Source organism: Chelmon rostratus, chromosome 11 (assembly GCF_017976325.1).
Source record: "Chelmon rostratus isolate fCheRos1 chromosome 11, fCheRos1.pri, whole genome shotgun sequence".
Classification (NCBI taxonomy): Eukaryota; Metazoa; Chordata; class Actinopteri; order Chaetodontiformes; family Chaetodontidae; genus Chelmon; species Chelmon rostratus.
The window spans coordinates 15,007,550-15,026,051 of record NC_055668.1 but is presented as its reverse complement, the minus strand read 5'-3'; the positions used below and the strand labels follow the sequence as shown (position 1 = coordinate 15,026,051).

Genomic DNA, 18,502 nt, shown 5'->3' with positions numbered 1-18,502 from the left:
ACACAGTTAATGTGTGCATGGTGACACATCTTTGGTTGTTTCACTGCCACGGGCACATGCAACAACTTCTACATAATTGGAAACAATACAGTAAATCGCCTCTCTCGCTTTAATTAAAATCAGTGCACTCTGAGCCACGGTACTCTGAAAGTGAGGGGAACCGTCTACTACAGACGCTTCTGCCTACTGAAGTCAGGAGGTGCAGAATTGCCCTCAGCATACATACAGTATGAAGTAGCACCTTAAATTAAATCAGCCTGGGGAATATACATTTGACTGTTGTTGTGCTGCTTCGTGCAAAACATTACACTGTTGGCCAGTGTGGAAAAAGGTTGTTTTGTATGTATGTATATATCAATCAATTAATCAACCTTTATTTACATAGCACCTTTCAAACAAATCAATGAAATAAATCTTAGTTAATTAAATAAGACAATAATAAAAGATGGGTAGATAAGAAAATAAAAGATGAATAATAAAAGATAACACAATACAATAAAATCATGAAATACTACACCAAATAAATTGATTTTAGCCAAGTAAAACAGCAACATGTTTATAAAATGAATAATAATGATTTAAACAGTGCAAAATAGAACAAAATAATAAAAATAAATAAAAGAAGTATAAACAGTAGAGTCCTACGATTATAAAAAGGCTACATAAAAGCCAGACTAAATAGATGTTTTTTAGTTTTATGTAGGTGTATTTCATTTTAAAATTGTTTTGTCTGTTGAATAAAGAGTTAACTACTGTACACATGTACTCATTCCCATATCGCACCACCAATCAAAGTGATTAGGCTGAGAGGAGTATGTTTAGCTGCAGCATCTCGCCACTATTGGCCGACCGAGGGACTCACTGCCAAAACTGCCAACATGTCAATATTTTCAAAAAATTCCAAAAAATCCCAAAATATCCCTTTAAAGGTACAGTTTGGGTCTGGATGGTGTGAAAGTCGCTGCAGTGGTTATCGGAGAGATGCCAGGCCTGCAATCTGTCTCTGGGTGACCGCCAGCCAGGGATACGCATAAACTGACAATACACACACACACACACACACACACACACACACTTACTCACACATCGAACAAGCTCCCCAACACATACTGTACGATATCTGCCTGTCTCTGTTGCCATGGAAACTGACAGGCCTCCCATTGAAAAATCCTCACATGCAGATGTGTGTGTGTGTGTGTACTGTGTGTGTGTGCATCACTGCTTGTGAGCACTTGTGTGGGGGTGTGAATATGTGCATTAGCATTTCAGAGACTCTAGCGGGTGGAGCTGGTAAGGACGCATGTGCACCCATCATTCAGAGTCAGTGTAAATGCATGCAACAAATATATGAAAATTTAATTTTATCTATATTTCATCAGCAGTTTAGCAGCTGGAGCATGTGTGGAAGAAGATGCGTCATGAGACTGATACTTACTCTGAGGAGTCTATAAAGTATATTCCAAGGGCCCCGATGCTGAGTGCAAAGACTAACACCACCTGAGGAGAGAAAGACACAGACAGGAGAGAAGTTACTCTCATGCATAGAGCAGCAAAAGTCTTCGGACTCTGCCCATGAATGCACCCTACAGTAAACAAAGTGGACAAAATAGGCAACAGTAGTAAGAGTATCTGTAATTAAACAGTGGCCTCCCTCCTGTAGATCGCAGAACGGGGGGACATTTTCAAAAAGCATGCGCTGAATAATGAACAACTTTACAGAAGAGTAGCTATAACGTGTGTCGTGAGTGTTGAGAGAAGGGTTTAGAGAGGACCACAGTTCTCAAGCGTTGACATGGACCCTTCAGGTGCTGCACTGAGTGAATGCATGCATTGTGTGAGATTGTGACCCTGCAGGACTGTGGTCTGTATAATGTTTCAATGATGATATATGAGTCATACATATGAGTAAGATGAGGCAGCGTGCAGTACTAGCATCTAAACAAGTTTCATCTTGTAGATCATCTTGAAAGATTTTGTTTGAAGGATTAAGAAAACAGCCAATGGTGGTTCAATTATTATACCTGTTTGTGAATCAATTTAAATGAATTTAAAACAGATCAGGCTATAAACGCCACTTGATTTCAGAAACCTGCATAAGAAATGTACAACTTTTCTATCCAACTTAAAATTTTCACAGACTGCAACAATTCAAGGGTAGCATAATATGTGAAAACAACACTTATATACAATGTAATTACACACAGCATCACATTAAAATCACACAGACTAAATACAGATAAATATTGTACATATAATATTGATGTATACTAAAACATTGAAATTGAGTCCTGCTGCTGTGAGGAAACGAGGACCTGTTTGGATATCAGCCACTAAAAGTAACTGTCAGCTTCCTCTTGTTCCACAGCCTCGGAAAAACAGTGACATGTGCCACAATAATCCCCTCCAGCAAGCTGCACTTGCAAACATTACAGCTCACATCACCACCATCACCATCACCACCACTGTCATCATAATCATCATCTCCGCAACAGCTGACCAGCGTAGCGATGCGCAATGCTTCCTCCCCTGCGATCTTTTCTCCCATTCAGCCGTCTCACAATAGGAACCCACTGTCCCTGCTGATTGTACCATACATTATTGATGATGGGAGCTTGATTACTTTCACGTGATGGTCCTTTGGATTGATCCAATGCATTGTGACTGGGGTATTAAGTAAACACTCCCATACCCTTGCATTTTTAATGGTTTTACTGCTTGAATAGAGTGCGATGGCAATCCTGGCCACGCAGTTTTGCAGGGTCGGAATAACCTTACGAGGCAAAGACAATCAATGGCGCTCCGTACAAAGGAGACGAGGAGAAGGCTCAAGCTGAAACTCTACGATAACATCAGGCTTTTTGAAAGAAAGCACTCCACTGGTCTCATCAGGAAGGGAAACACTTGACTTGGAGGGCATTATCTGATCCGAATACTGCCCTGTTGTCTATACAGGAATTAAAATATGCATTTTTCCCACAAAATGGCCTGGTGTGCTTATAGTGAGTGAGTGTTTTGCAGGTGCAAGGTGCACAGCAAAACCAAGCTGACACACACACATACGGCACATTTTTACACGCACTGCACATGTATACAAATTGTATAAAGTTCCATGCACAAAGCCTCATTGTCAGCATCAGTTGGGTTAGAGGGGGGTTACCAGACATCAGTAGCCCACACTATGGCTTAAGGGTAGCGGCTGGAGGCTACATTAGACATTACTAGCATTACACGCCCAAATCTCCGACTGAAATGTCACTGGTGCATGTTGCATTGTGGGTAATGTAGGCACCAGGTTTTGCATGGATTAAAAAGACAACTGGTTCTGCTGCATCACCTTTAATACTTTTTTCTGTCCATCGTGAGCCCGATAGTGTTGTAGGAGTGCAATGCTAAATCACTGGAGTACAGTTTTAATGCTGCAGAGAGTGTACTTTAAAAATAGTTTTCAACTCAACCAGATTCCAACAAGGTGAGTGGACATCAGCAAATCTATGGAAACTTGACGACAGATGAAAGCCGTCTTTCTCTGTGAAACTTGACCCCTTCAGCCCGCCTGACATGGAGAAGCACCATTTTAAGCATGGCGTTAAAATGCATGTGTGCGGGCACTTATACACATACAGTACAAATATATACATATACAGTGACATTTCCTCAGAGCTAGCCTCTATACAGCAGCGTCAAAGAGAAAGGAAGAAAGCCAGGACTGGAGAGGGGGACAAAGGGAAGTATGGCTGAAAAGCTGAGCAGTGAACAGTGAACATCCAGCGATGAGCTGAGGAGATAAGAAGCGTCATCATCTTAAACTGACCCAGTTATTCAACTGTGAATTCCAGCCCACTCCTCCACCCCTCCACCCCACCCTTTCTCCCTCTCTCTCACACACTCTCTCTCTCCACACAGCGTCTACGAGGGCCAGCCGTCGACCTCAAACCCACAATCTACTGAAGACAACCAAGCGAGCAACCGCCACTGCAAATCAGGACCAATGATATAACACTCAGGGGAAACCTACAGGAGGGGTAATGTCAGAGGGGCATTCCCTACAAATGAAAGGCAGAAATTAGAAAAAGAAACTCCGCAGCAATAGAGGGATTGCTAAGTATAGCTGTTGCTGCATCTGTTATAGTTGCAAATTACTTAATGAGGCTGTTCATATTCACATTTCATGATTCACATGTGATGAGATGCCGAGAGTGAGTCATGTTTCTTAGCAACAAACTGGAATATGTCGGCATCGTGTTCATTCGGACGTGATGTCTATGTTTTCTCTTTAATAGCCATGTAGGTTTTCATTGGTGTATCCCTTTCTATATTTAACGTGCAAAGCTGTGTCTGTGAGATCTTTTCCGAGGTGCACTTTAGAGGGGTACTAGAGGGCTGGAAGTGTAAAAGAGGGCAGCGGGAAACCGTGTGTGTGCGCGTGCGGGTCTCAGGTTCCAGCGAGTGGGCTGGCGGTGGCAGCTCTCACATGACGCCATCAGAACTGTTAACACATAACAACACCAACTTGCATGCATAAACACACGCGCGACTCAGACGCTCTCAGTTTATCTGGCAGTCTAAAGAATTTAAGAGCTTGTCGCAGCTCGCCTCCGGAACCAAAATGAAGTGGCCTGAAAACTAAGGCAAAAAAAAAAACCTTCCTCCTCCAACAGGGATCCTATCTAATGACTTCCTCTGTCCCTTAAGTGCACCCTGTGACAAAGAGAAAGCAGAGTCAGGTGATGTGTGCTGACATCGTACGGAATAATCGCTTCACATTAAGCCCATCTACCCAGGTCAAGGGAGCGGTGAGGCAACCCCCCGCCTACCCCGTCCCCGCTGCATTTCGCTTCAAGGTAATCAAGATGGACAGAGATTTCTATTTCTCTTCGTCAAGCTGAGAGAGTGCTGAAGACGCACCTTGTTCTACACACACCTGGATACAGAGAATAGCAGCGATTAAGAATGGAGGATACGGGTAAAATCTTCCATCATGGTATCACTGACTTAACATCTATACAACTGTAGAATCAAGTTCAGAATAAGCATATATTTGCAAAAATCGATGATGAGGTAAAATGTTAAACATATTGTCTTTGTACTGTTTTCAATTGAAAATATGTCAAATAGGATTAGCAAATGATCACATTCTGTTCTATTTAGGTTATACACAGCGTCCAAACTTTTTTGGAGTCAGGGTTGTATTATTATTTTATTATATTCTATTCTCTGATTCTAAATTTTATGGAAATCAATTTGACAAAGGTGGTTTTGGCTAATTCCAGTAAATTAATACTTAATCACAGACTACAAATGACAGTATCAGTCATTTCAGTAAACACTCAGAGACAACATTTGTTTCTGTTCCAGCCCTCTAGCGAGTGTAGTCGTTATGAGGTCACTTTTTATCCAAAATCAAGGTGGTTTTCTAACATAAAATCGACATCTTTGAATTAAATCGGCCTCCTCGCTTGGAGAACTTGCGCGCAAAAATCTTGCAAGTTGAATATCTAATAGATGAAGGGTCACCCACCTTGGTACACATTACAAAATTGGATGATGAAATAATCCTATCTTCAGGCACATATAACTATCCCCTGCTTGCCCTCACTCATAAAAGCAAACGGCCTTATTGGCAATTTGTTTTATTGGTGAGGTCAAAGGTTAAATCATCCTTCTTGTTCTATTAATTGACTCATCTGCTGAGAAGAGGATTGGCGGCGAAATCTTCTGTGAGCCTCTGCCAGATAATCTGGTATAACTGTGTGTGACTGCTATCACTCAAAGTGCAAGCATCTTTGTAAACGGTAATTCTTCTGCCATAAAAGGTGTATAACTATTAGTCCATTTTATTTTTTTTCATCTAAATAAGCCTCAGAGGTCTAAAATCAATTCATCCGAGCATCAGGGACCCCCACTGTTAAATTATCATCTCCAACAGAGCCTTAGCCCATAGTATATGGAAGACAGTTAGAAATTTTAATCTGAGGCTATTTTAGTTAATTTATAAAATAAAAAAAACCTACTTGTGCAAATTTTTAATAAAATTCTAAAGCCTGGGGCTGATGAGGCAGAGCAACTGTGAGCGGACTTGCATGCTATTATTACACAGAGGTCCACATCAAAGGCAGGAAAACAAATATCCTTGTGTGTAATACAGCTAGGTGAGAAACCTGAACTGGAATGTTTCTGCTTTTATTTCTGTCAAACACTAGAATAAAAACTTTCTAAGAATCCTAATGGGTTTCCCAAGATTACATGAGTGGGAATCCTCAGTGGGGAGTCAAGAATGCCGGTCAGCACTGTGCGGCATCAGGATAAGCTTGTTCATTAATCCGGCCTGGCTCGCCGGGTTATCCAGAAAGAGGAGCTCCAAAATGTCCGATTGATGCCTCGGCCAGGAAGGATTTCAGAGCTCCGCAGCCAAGGAAGCCTCTGGCCAAAGCAGTGTACTGTTTCTGCTTTCCTTTGGCCTTAATCCACAATCATAGCAGGTCACAAACAAATGAAAAGAGCTGCAGCCAGTATATGGTCATTCATATGCAATACAGTTATTCTCAGAATAATTCACATCGGTGAAAACAGAAAACGGATGCGGCTCTGTAGCATTCCCTCAATCACCAAACTGTCACAGTGTTTGCACAGCAGAGCAAACATTCACATCCATTACAAGCGTTTGCTTTCATAACAAATATCCCTACATTTTCTGACATGCGCCTGGCGTCAGCGCCCGTTGAGACACAAAAGGAAACAGAATCACATGTCGCTGCACGAGGTGAGAGCGTGAGCCTCTCGCTGGGGGAGTGTCAACGAATGAAACCACCGTTAAACTTTGATGGCGCGCATCCATACGCAGCACACGCCGTGATCTCCCCCTCCCCTCCGCCCTCCCTCAAATGGAGGGAGGGCCTCTAGACGGCTCCGCATGTGTGGGTATGATATGACATACAGAAAAACGCTCTGTATTCAAGTCACACAATGCATAACTCGACCCGGACTACTGATTCCCAATATGTGTCTTAACAGATGCAGCACAGGCATGCCAATTCATACCAGAGCATTCTTACCAGTTGGATATGAATTACCAAACATGGACAGCTTTGTAAAGTCAGTGGTGACTAATAATAAAAGGAGACGCACACATTTGTTGTCAGGATGTGAATAAAGGACTAAGAAGTATGACAAACATGTTAAACAGTCTTTTGCACAAATTCAAATGAGAAAGTAAGAAGCATTCAGAAAAACAGAAAAACACCTATTTTTTGAGACATGTGAGAGTTGCGGTTTTGAGACAACCTTGACCAAAGACAACCCAGTCCCAGGCTATCAGAGTACTGGAAAGTCCACTTCAGACTGTCTGAGGCTCAGTCTGCCGATAGCTAGCCTCTGAACAGACTTTCCAATGACATGAATGCTAATAGCCACCTCCATTAAAATTGCACCCTCCTAATTAAAAGCAGCATGAAAATAGTCCCTACTTTAGTAAATAAAACAGGCAAACAGAGCACAACAGTTAAGCGCGTTTGCTTGTCAACAGCCAATCATACCTCCAGACTTTTTAATTCATTAATTATGAGAGGAGGGAAGGACAGAAATAGGCAGGATACAAGCTGAAGCCTGAGTAAGTCGTGCACTGGTGTGTGTCTGAGTTGTTTTCATCATCCAGTTCCAGTGCAGACTCCCAGTCAGTCAATTATAGTAAGGTCTAATGGAGAAGAGAGCAAGAGCAAAAAAAAAAAAATGGAGGAGAAATAAGATGTAAGAGATAAGAATGAACCACGATTCTTTATGAAACGTCGACAATCAACACAAGAGTGGTATTTCAACGCTGCGGCGTGAATCCAGATGGCCTGATACATCTAATCTGCCTTCATTTCCTCTCTTAGCATGCTCGCCTATATTGTAGAAAATAGCTTTGATATTTTATTTGTGCGATCGGAGTGGAGGAGGGGGAAATCAACTCCAACTGATCCACAGTGCTGTCTCTGGTTTCTCTGTTCGAAACCTCTCCTCCCACAGTCAGCTCCTTTTGTGTTACCGCTCAAGGTCGTGCGGTGACTCTCTCTGAGGTACAGACCAGGTGAATAGAGACTCGGCAGAAGGACGTCATTCATCCGCATTTCTCACGATTCAATGTGCAGTCAAGGGCTGTGTTTCACAAACATATGAATCTATACTGATGGAGGTAGAATTGAAGTGGCAAGATATTTACTTAATTCCATCTTAAAGGTCATATTTCTCTTCAGTGGTTATAGATAATGTCATATATTGCAGATGGCCATCACAAACACTGCATGAAATTGCCTCAATTCGGATACAGCACTGTCAAATCTGGCAGACAACAGACTGATTAGTGAAATTACAAATTTTCACTGTCGCTGATACCATGACTAATGATTGTTTGGAGCACCACAGGAGCCACTTCCTACTCTCCTCATGTCCCTGCAATTTCAGAAACCTCAGTGACTTCCTGTCGCTCTCCGCTTGTTCCCGTCAGCCATGACTACCATGGCAGGTAGCACCTAGCAAAGACTTTCCTCTATGAGGCAAGAGGGGTTGATTCGGCTGCAAGGAAGCAGACACGACTCTAATTTGTCTGGGGCGGCGTGTTGATGGAAGGAGGCTGACGGACAGAGGCCGAATAGAGACGATCACGACTCTATCAGCCGATCTTATAAAGTCAACTTTCTTGTTGTTGTGAAAGCTTCTCATTTATTTGAATCAGACGCTGCAAAACTTGAAAGGCGATACTACTGGGACTATGCCTGAATCTGATGTGTGAAAATACAAACACGGTGTGAAATGTAACACTTCCAGAGCGCTGACTCAGTTTAAAACGAACTTTGGCACCGTCAACAGGACAGGTGCAAACGGGCAAGCTGCATAAAGCAGACCCAGAATTTATGGCCGGTCACGGTTAATGTGCTGGTTTGTATGTTTTGTGATGCCCCACCACAGAGATGGAAAAAAACTGCAGAGCTCTGCAGTGATTCAATCCTCACATTCCAGCTTCTTAAACTGGTAATTGTACACTAAATATTTTTGGGTTTTGCACTTTTTGTTGGACAGAGTAAGACATTTGAAGACGTCGTGATGGACATTTTTGAGCATTTTCTGACATTTTATAGAACAAAGGATTAATCCATTAGTTGTGAAAATACTCTTTAGGTTAATTGATATGAAAAATAATCATTAGTTATAGCTCTAGTATTATGTATGCACAATGGAGGTTCAGGATACACAGAAACTACTAAGCCTGGGAATTAACAACATAATTCAATTTACTGTTCAGACAGCATACAGTGAGTTATTTAATCTTACATAAAGCTACTCCAAGAAATGATTGTAAATAAACTGACAGCCCCCCTGACACACACAAAGACACACACACAATGTTTTTATCTCATAAATCAAATACAACTGCTGATGCTGCACCCCTGGAACTGGCTCCATTTAACCCTCGTGACCTTTATGAGACAGACGCACACATATTGTCGTACCTAGGCAACAGAAGCAGTGATTGACGGGGGAGCGGGTGGGGAGGGGCTCAGTGCGAAGGAAAGCCTCTCAGGTCTGACAGGATGACAGCTCCTAAAATGAGCATCTGTCAGTGGGAGATGAAGAGGAGGCCTGTGGGGATCTGTTACAGACGGACACGACAACCTGTCTGAAAAATCTCCTCTAAAAGTTCCTCTATGGCATCATTAATTCATGAAAAGAAGCTGTTTTTTTAAGATAGTTGTGCACTGTGAGAGCTGCTGAATTAAACCATCCTAACGCAGGTGGACTCTGAGATGTACAGTATGCTCTAGATACTAGAAGGGCAGGTCACCCTTCCTCTACAGCATCCTGTGTGCAATGGCAGCCTTCCCAAGAGACCAACAGTGTGACCATGACCTTGAATGTGCGCAGAGGACTTCAAAAGGACAGAAGAGGAGACATAGAGGGAGGAGATGAAAAAGATGGAGGTGATGATGACAGGAGATGGAGGGATGAGAGAATATTAGAGATAGCCCCCCCGTGGGACATGAGGAGCATTAAGAGGTGGCAGAAAATGGCCTGTGGCAGAGACAGAATGAGAGCGAGAGCGCGGCTGAAGAGAAAGACGAGTGGAGGGATGGAGAATATTAGAGCATGTCCTCCAGGCACAGCAAGAGCTTAAATGCCAAGGCGCGCACGCGCGTGTGCACGTGTCCTCACCTCTTTGTGCGCGAGCGTGCACGTGTCATACGTGTGTGTCTTCAACCTCTACATGCGCGCAACCTTTGTGTGTGCGCGCTTGTCCGTGAGACAGAAGGGAAGGACCCCTGCTGGGACAATGCCAGCGCAGAGAAGATGAGGGGATGCATGTGACCAGCCTGCAAAGAGCCGCCGACAGCACTGGAGAGGAAAATTCTGCTGCTCAACCATCATATCCATCCTCCACCCGACATCCACCGCATGAGCTTATGAATGGCTCCTTTTGAAAGCTGCAGCATATCTGCAGAATGTCAAATGGGGCTTCACAGGAAGCTGCTGCCACTGCACTGTGTTACCACAATGTACATTATGCATGTGTACGGTAGCTAGTGGGCAACATTATATTTAGTGATGGGGGACAGTTTAGCTGTTGCAGCAGTGCTAGCCGCGTGGTAAGCTAAAGATTTAATGTGGGAGTTCAGTGGAGGCTCTCCGTGACATAACACCACAGACTGATGAAATCTGGCTAAAGTGTGGCTTTTCACTGCAGGACATCACAGGTCCACAAACTGGTTGCCATGCCTCAGGGTTTCGAGAGTGTCAGTGTGTTTGCCACTGCCCACAACTGAGCCAGAGCCTCATGAATGGAGCTTCCAGGAGGATCCAGTACCCAGACCCAATTTTTGTTTTCACTGCTGACGGAAAAGACAATAAATCCACCAAAAAAAAAGAGGGAGATTCAACACTTTTGTTGCTTAAATTTGCTGCCAGTTAGCGGGAACTCTATTTGTCCCTTATCTAAGATGATTGTTCCAGCAGGAAAACAGTGAAATAAGCTGTGAGTGATCAAGTGGACCAAATATCTTAATGAAAAGATGCACAGCAGCATCATATAATTAAGACATTATCATCCTGATAGTTCCTGATGCCCTTGTTACATTAAATGTATTGAAGCCCTCATGTGCATGTCAAGTAAAAATAAAAACCAGCAGACGATTTGTGACACACATCGTCCCCCTTTTAATCCAGCTTTCCAAAACACTATTCAATCTGATAAGGGGTTGTTAGGTACCATTTTTCCAAACATAGGTGTTCCCAGCTCTTGCTGTGGGCAGTAAATGTTGCAGTTACCGTTTGCTCTTAGCGAGCTTAATCTGCTTTCCTCAGAAACTGTCAGAATCATTACAAACAGAACACCGTTGCTTGATCATTTTCCAGCTGAGCAAACTGTTACCTCCTCGGAGAGTTATACAGTTTTTTCCTTTTCATTTGACAATCTGAAGTGCCCAGCACTAAGTTCCCTCTGCTCTAATTTGCCCGTAGTGTTGCTATTTTCAGAGGAAATGTATCTACTTGCCACATTAGGTCATACGTGAATTTGCATATTATTTTTGCAGCACTTGCCATTCTGGTGGAGGGAGGAGGCTCCGGCTGTTTTGACAGTGTCGTGATTACGAGCCTTTCTGGGTAAATCGGCCACACCGAAAGAGTGTCAAGCGTTCCTGAGTCAAATCAATAACCACAATCCCCGTGGTTTTGTGGATTTGTCACTCTGCAGACATTATGTCAACAGGGGTTGACATATCTAGCACGCGGTTGCCAGGTTAGGATCGGTAGTTACAATGAGTGCGTGAGGTGGCGCCCCATCTGATTTATTTCAAGAAAGCTGAGGGATACACGAAGAACTGACTGGCACTACTGGAACTGCTTCAGGCTAGATGAGAAATGCCAAGACCAAAGGCTTTTCTGGCGGAACACCCATTTGGACAACTGCCTGATAATCAGCTGGCCGAGGTAAATGTCCCAGCGGTCCATCAACAATCCTCGCTCAGTTACTGAACCTTGGACAGATAAGACCTGCTCTTAATTCAGAAAGATGTGACGAACTTTGGTGAAATAGTTGAGAGAGTTCTAACTAAATACTGCTATTCTGAATGATAAGCTAGAGAGCATATGTCGACATAAAGTTTGTGGTAATACATTTACGCCGATATTAAGAAAGATAAAAAGAAAATACTTTATCTCCCACAAGACCTCTCCTTACACTTCGACCATGCAGGGAATCCTTCTAGCCTGACGACATGACGCCGAGGGGGGCCGCTCCTCTCAGGTGTTTGTTCACAAACTATCGTGAATGAAACACAAATATGCAGGCAATGTTCTTGGTTTTACGAGGAGCCGTCGAGGAGCGCTGCGACTTGTCACCGGCGCCCGTGCTACTACTGATTCACGTCTTCAGCGCTGTTTTTTTTCACACTGAGACAAAGTGGTTCCATTATAGTTTAATAGTAGTGTTTGATAGACAGCACAAGAAAGAAAACAAGTTGTGGGTGGTCTGAAAGAATAAAAGGTTGAAGGTGTAATTCCTACTCTAAATGCATCATCTATGTTAATCAGAGTAAATACAATGATAAATACACACACGTATTTCTGCTGAGAAATCCAATTTTACTGGGATTTTAATTTAACGCCTTTGTCAAATTTATTTGCTGCTTGATTTTTTATTGCAGCATTGTTAGGAATATAATTGTGCAATGTATCAACCAATAGCCAGCTTGACATTTACATAACTGGCACAATTATTCCAGGAGAACAATGAAAAATGACCACTTCATGTACAGGAAGAAGACGAGAGGAGAGGAAAATCTGCTGTGTGAATACTAAAAGGTTGTCCAGGCACCGGTTACTGCCACACACTTCCATTATGTGCCTTTAATCATGGCATAAATCATCCCTGCCATAGTTAATAATATCAATACTTGATCACGCCGCCATTTCTATTACAATGCATGCAGAGCAATTACTTTGTCTGATGCATATTGCAGAATTCAGCAGAACCTTTCATCCTTCTCCAAAAGATGTCATACTGCATTTGGCTGCCAGAAGAACAACAAGGCTCTGCCAAATGTGGAATTAAAAACTTCAGCTTCCCTCCCAATAAGGCAAATGGATCAGCCGCCATCTGAATGATAAAACAATATAGCTGCACCACATCCTGTTTTCTCTTTCCAGCCACCTTTCTGTATCACCAAGAGATCCCCTCCCCACCAACCCCCCACAGGCGCATAGGTTTCATCTCGGAGGAGACGCAGCGCTGACATGATCTTTATCTAATTAAATCAAGGTTTCGTTTAATTTCCTGAAGGTTAATGAGAAGTTTATCATAGGCGTCAGAGCCCACTTTCGCCCGCTAACAATCAAGTGGGTCCTGATAAGGTAGAAAGCTCGCTCGCAGCAAGGTGAGAGATGAGACTCAGATCCGCAGAGAAGGAAAAGCTGTGTTAGTATTCTGTGCTTGTCGGCGGGCTGCGTGTAAAGTGGAGAGCAGCAGCATCTCGGCGTTTCCCTCCTCAGTTTGCTCTCTGCCACGTAGGATCAAGGCCTACACGCAGCTGTCCAGCTCAGTCAATAAGGTGGGCGGATGCCTGGAACCTGCCACGAATGACCTTAACACGTCTTTAATACCTTCACCCATCAGCAGGAGGGATGCAGGTGTCACACTGAAACAATAAAAGCAGTTGCTTTCGCCAAACCAGCCCACAGCTGACTGAAGAGCTGAAGTCTCAAACAAAGCCGGCATATTTTATATTCAATTTCATTACGACTCACTGAGCCCTCAGTATGCTTTGGTAGTTTTCAGATATGGCAGGGGAGACGAACAGAGGGGTAATTTGCTAATGGTTTCTATTCCTTTGCCTTTTGGGGTATATATTGTTAATACCACTTAAGTCATACAGTTATTCATTTAGTAGATAATTAATAGCCTCTCTAGAAAAAAAACGATAGCTAATCCAACTCCAACAGAGACAGAAAGTAAAGGATTTCACTCTCTCAGTTAAAGAAAGTCCATCTGAAATTAAAATATACATGTTGAACTTAAATGCGCTGAACAGCGTTGCATTTTTATTCCATAATCACAAGTGGAAAAATGAATAAACTGGCAAATTGACTGTAATTGAATCATTTTTTTTTCCATATTTCCATAAGCACTTGCAGAAGAGAAGAAGAGGTCAAGGCAATAACCCTTGGTGTGGTTTCTCACGTAGCTCTGACCCTTAATAAGAGGACAAATTAGCCAAACTCCACTTCGGTTCCACCTCTCACCTTTCCTCTGATGATAGTCTGCTGGTTCGATTGATTCTGGACTAGCACTGACACCCGTATCAATATTCAATATCCAACACACGTGTCAGGGAAAGTTCAGCCGCCTGCTGCCCGGAAGTCGGTCGGTTCCCCTGAGATTGTGGATTTTCATTGGTTTAATATCAGACGCAGGCATTTTACAATCCACCTCTCCATTCTGATGCATGATTGAATGTGCCACATAAAGCTGCTGTATACACTCATATTTCTTATGCTCAAATGGGGTCCATCAATTCAGATAGGAGCTAGAACTGCTTCACCCAGTCTTTACTTCTGTTCAGTAGCTTATGAAGTGAGAGAGTATCTCATGTTTTATGGGCCAGGACTGTCGCAAAAGGGTTCAGGAGGAGTAAGGGGTGCCTTCCAATCCAACAGGCTTGGTTCACCCAAATTACCCAACAAGACCAACATCCATCCATCCCAAACTGCTCTCACCTAATGTTGTGGGTCTTTAATGATGTCACATAATCCCAATGGAGAGCTGGAGAGCTTTGCTTTGAGGTAAATGTGTGTCGTATATGAAAAGTTGCTGAAATGACTGATGGTGACAGTCTCAAATTACAAAAAAAAAAAAACAAAAAACAAACACATAGTCCTAATGTGCATAGTCTTGGTTTTACTTGGAACTCCAGATAATCTGTCTCTGGGATATCTGCCACCACCCCAACACAAAGCCAAAACTACTGCATCTATAATTTGGGAGAACCGAGCCTTCAAGCTCATTGAAAAAGTGGACATGAAGGATGGAGGCACCCTGGGATGGTGGAGAGAGAGTGAAAATAAAAGCAGAGACAGACGGAGGGCACAAAGCTCACTCCTGTGAATAAGAGATGTGATGTTGCCACGGTGATGTGCCACTTGTGGGAATAACTGTGAATGCGAAGTGCCAGAGAGACACATGCAGCTGCAGCAAAGTAATAAAAGGGGACCACAGAACCAAGGCTGTCTTCAGAGGCTGCGATGGTCTGGCCTTTTAGCCCTACTGTCAGAGGGAGTTTTATGCTTTCCTTATTTCATCTAAGCAACCCCATGATGGAGCTCTCCTCAGCATCTGCTTTACAGCCAATCTATCATGGAATTGACTCACTGAATGAATTGAAAATTAATATCTTGCTGTGCAGAAACGATGCACTTCTTGAAAGCAGGGAAAGCAGGGAGGGGTGTCTGCATTCATGCATGCGAGCAGGTTCAAGAGCGAAACGTGTGACATTCTCGCACCTTGCTGCACCAGTCCAGGTATTTTTCATTCATTAGCGCTGATTTAACCTGAATGATAATTTCTCCCCACCTTCACTTTGACTGTGCCAGACCCCGACTGTAAGTGCATCCATGTGCATATCCCATCATAATCACATTGAATGCATTCACGTAGCCTACATACGCTACACATCACTCCCGCAAGCGTATGCTTTTGTGCATGCGGTCAAATGCAGCTGTGTCCTTGCACGCAGGATGCACTGATAAGAAAGTAAGACTCCATAATGTGTCTCCCTGGTGTCAGAGGAGAGGAGAGAGAGTGAGGGAAGTGAGCAAAGTCGTAGCGCTTCTGGTCCTTCTTTGATGCACTGAGGCTTTGAAGTCAATACTGATGCAATTTCGGGCCGGAGGCAGCGAGAGACCTACAAACCATTTAATTAGCACCTTGCCATGGCTCCTAATATGAGACAGCCTCAGTAACAAAGCCAAAAAATGTCTCCACTTCTCTGATTTACTCTCAAGCAAGGCTAGACTTTGTTAGAATATTTGCCTGGCAAAGCCTAAAAGAAATGTCTAAACATATTTGACATCCAGAACAAAAAAGACAATTAAAACAAATTAGGTGCATTGAAATTGAAAGGATGCATTTCAGCCTCTAAAAACTACAATGATCTATGTCTGGATCAGCCCTAATATGAATTTTCCTCTTGCTTTTATGTCTTCTCATTCCCTTTCCCCTCTATATCTTACATCCACCTGCTCATAAGATAATCTTTCTCCCTCCCTCCCTTCCTTCCTGCACCTCTTACATCACCTGCGATCGTCCCCAAATGATCTCATGGAAACTGTGAGCAGCAAGCGGCGGGCTGGTGGAGGTGATGCGTTTTAGGGACACTGCATGGCCGTCCCATCCCAGGAAACAGAATCCCAGTGGGGGTAAACGGATCTGAAACCTGCCTGAGCAGATGGTCCCCATGGTGCTGACTCCTCTGATAAGCAATTAGAAGCGCAAACATGACACGAGTGACAACAGCATATTCAGTACGAACCTGAGACCATATCTGCGACCGGGTCTGATAACTGTCACAGGAGTCATAGGACGGTCAAAATAGACTGAAATATGAAGCATACAATACAGCGATGCCTACACACGGAAAGCTGGCACTCAATCATTCACCTTCAGAGGCTCTGCAGCACAGTAGGGAGGTGTTTCCCATCAATATAAAACATTATGTGACACTTGCTTTTTGTTGTCTCCTAGGTCAGGTTTAGGAGGAGTGGAACCATATCATCCATCTTCCACCACTGATGTTGCTGCAATAATAACCTGTCCACCCTATAAAGCAGAGGTAGGGATGTAGTCAGCCCCATCTCCAATGATCCTTTCCCTCCCACACCATCTCTCTCTTTCTCTGTGTGACTCAGACCTGCTGATGTATAGATGGTGAGCCAGACTGAGAAGAGGAGGCAGTTCCTGATTCACAGAGCAATTGACATGCAGCATATAAAGCCCTGCACCAAGAAAGCGTTGAATGTTAATAATCTGATACTTCATCAGTCTCCTCTGGGAAATTCTCTTCATGCTTAGCCCACTCCAGGGAGATCGGAGCAGAAAGTCAGTTAGAGAGTAACACCTACTGTGTGGAGCGGGGAGGTAGTCGGTTTCCTCCTCCGAGAACCTCCAGGTCAGTTTATCATCAATTAGTAGCAGATGCTGATTTATCTTTTGCTTGTACTAAAGAACCTCTGACTGAAATCACAATTCGCCTTCCCTTTGTGCACTCATACATCGTGCCAGGGAGGAAAAAAAGGTCTTTGTGGGTATGTCAGAAATGCTCCTTCACCCTTCAACTATGAATTACATATGAAGCAATGAATAAAATTGACTGACAGATAAGCAGGCAAGGGCACTGAGACACAATGTAAACAAAACATGCAGTGGCAGCTAGTTTCCAGCCATGCACAGGCAGCATTTTGTTAGCACATATTGCAGAATAAGGACTGCTCAAAATAAGGTGTGAAACGGAGGTTATCCTTCTTTTTTGCTCCATAATAATGCACTCCTGCATCGGAGGGGAAAGAAAAGAAAACACTTGTTTAATCAGCAGTATTGCATCCAAAGGAATTTTCATTCTTTGCTAATCTTGTCCCTAATCCTGTTTTTGGAAAGCTTTGAAGAAATGCGCCTGGCAGCGACAGCAGCGATAGACGCGGTTGGATCAATGTGATGCTGCAAGTTCTGATCCATTAGGTGTGCGTCATCCCAGAGGCACTGAGTCACTCGGCACCCCGAGACCATACCAGACAGCCGTGACAAAGATGAGACAGGGAGAGCGCTGTCTTTGGAGGTGACAGGGGGCTCCAAATGACAAACACGAGCACGTCTGCATCCTCTGCAACTGCCTGCTTAGGTCTCTCTCTCTCTCTCTGTCTGCACGCAATTTTCTGCCCGTCGTTTGCCTATTTGCCTGTCGACTGTTTGCTCTGTGACTGTGCGCCTCTATCTGTCTGTCAATCTGTCTGTCCGTCCCTAGCCCGCAGTCGAATGCGCTTGTGACTCTAAATGTAATCTCATTGCTGTCTACCCTGTCACTCCTCAGCCTGAGGTCTCAGCAGAGCATAAATAATCACATTGTAAAAAGTAAACAGGATGTCATTACTACAGTCACTCGCTAAGACTCAAGGAATACGCAATATTTTAATTATCTAATAGCATGGGCTAGTTGTTTAAAAGCTACGGTGAACTTGCTGTAATTAGCTAAGTGATTTCAGATTTCCTCACGACACACTCCAAGGGTGATGCCGCCAGACTGGTTCCCACAAACGATAGCTGTGTGACACAAATCGGGAAAGAAAACACTTCATACGTTTCAGTTATAGTGAGGAAACAAATGTGCACACACTGTCGCCACCGTGTCTCAGACACATTGCCTCGTTAAGTCACAGGTGACTTTGATCTAATAAGGAGAAGGCCGGGCAGCCGGCTAAGTGAAACATC

The 18,502-nt window shown here is 43.5% G+C and overlaps 1 protein-coding gene across 2 annotated transcripts in view; it reads right to left on the bottom strand.

Moving 5' to 3' along the window:
• The window catches only part of kcnma1a (potassium large conductance calcium-activated channel, subfamily M, alpha member 1a), a 129,636-nt gene that overhangs the window by 70,782 nt on the left and 40,352 nt on the right, over positions 1–18,502 (bottom strand). For both annotated transcript variants that reach the window (XM_041947962.1, XM_041947963.1), the window contains exon 3: positions 1,436–1,497. In XM_041947962.1, coding sequence (XP_041803896.1) covers positions 1,436–1,497 — 62 coding nt within the window. The remainder of the gene's footprint in view (positions 1–1,435; positions 1,498–18,502) is intronic.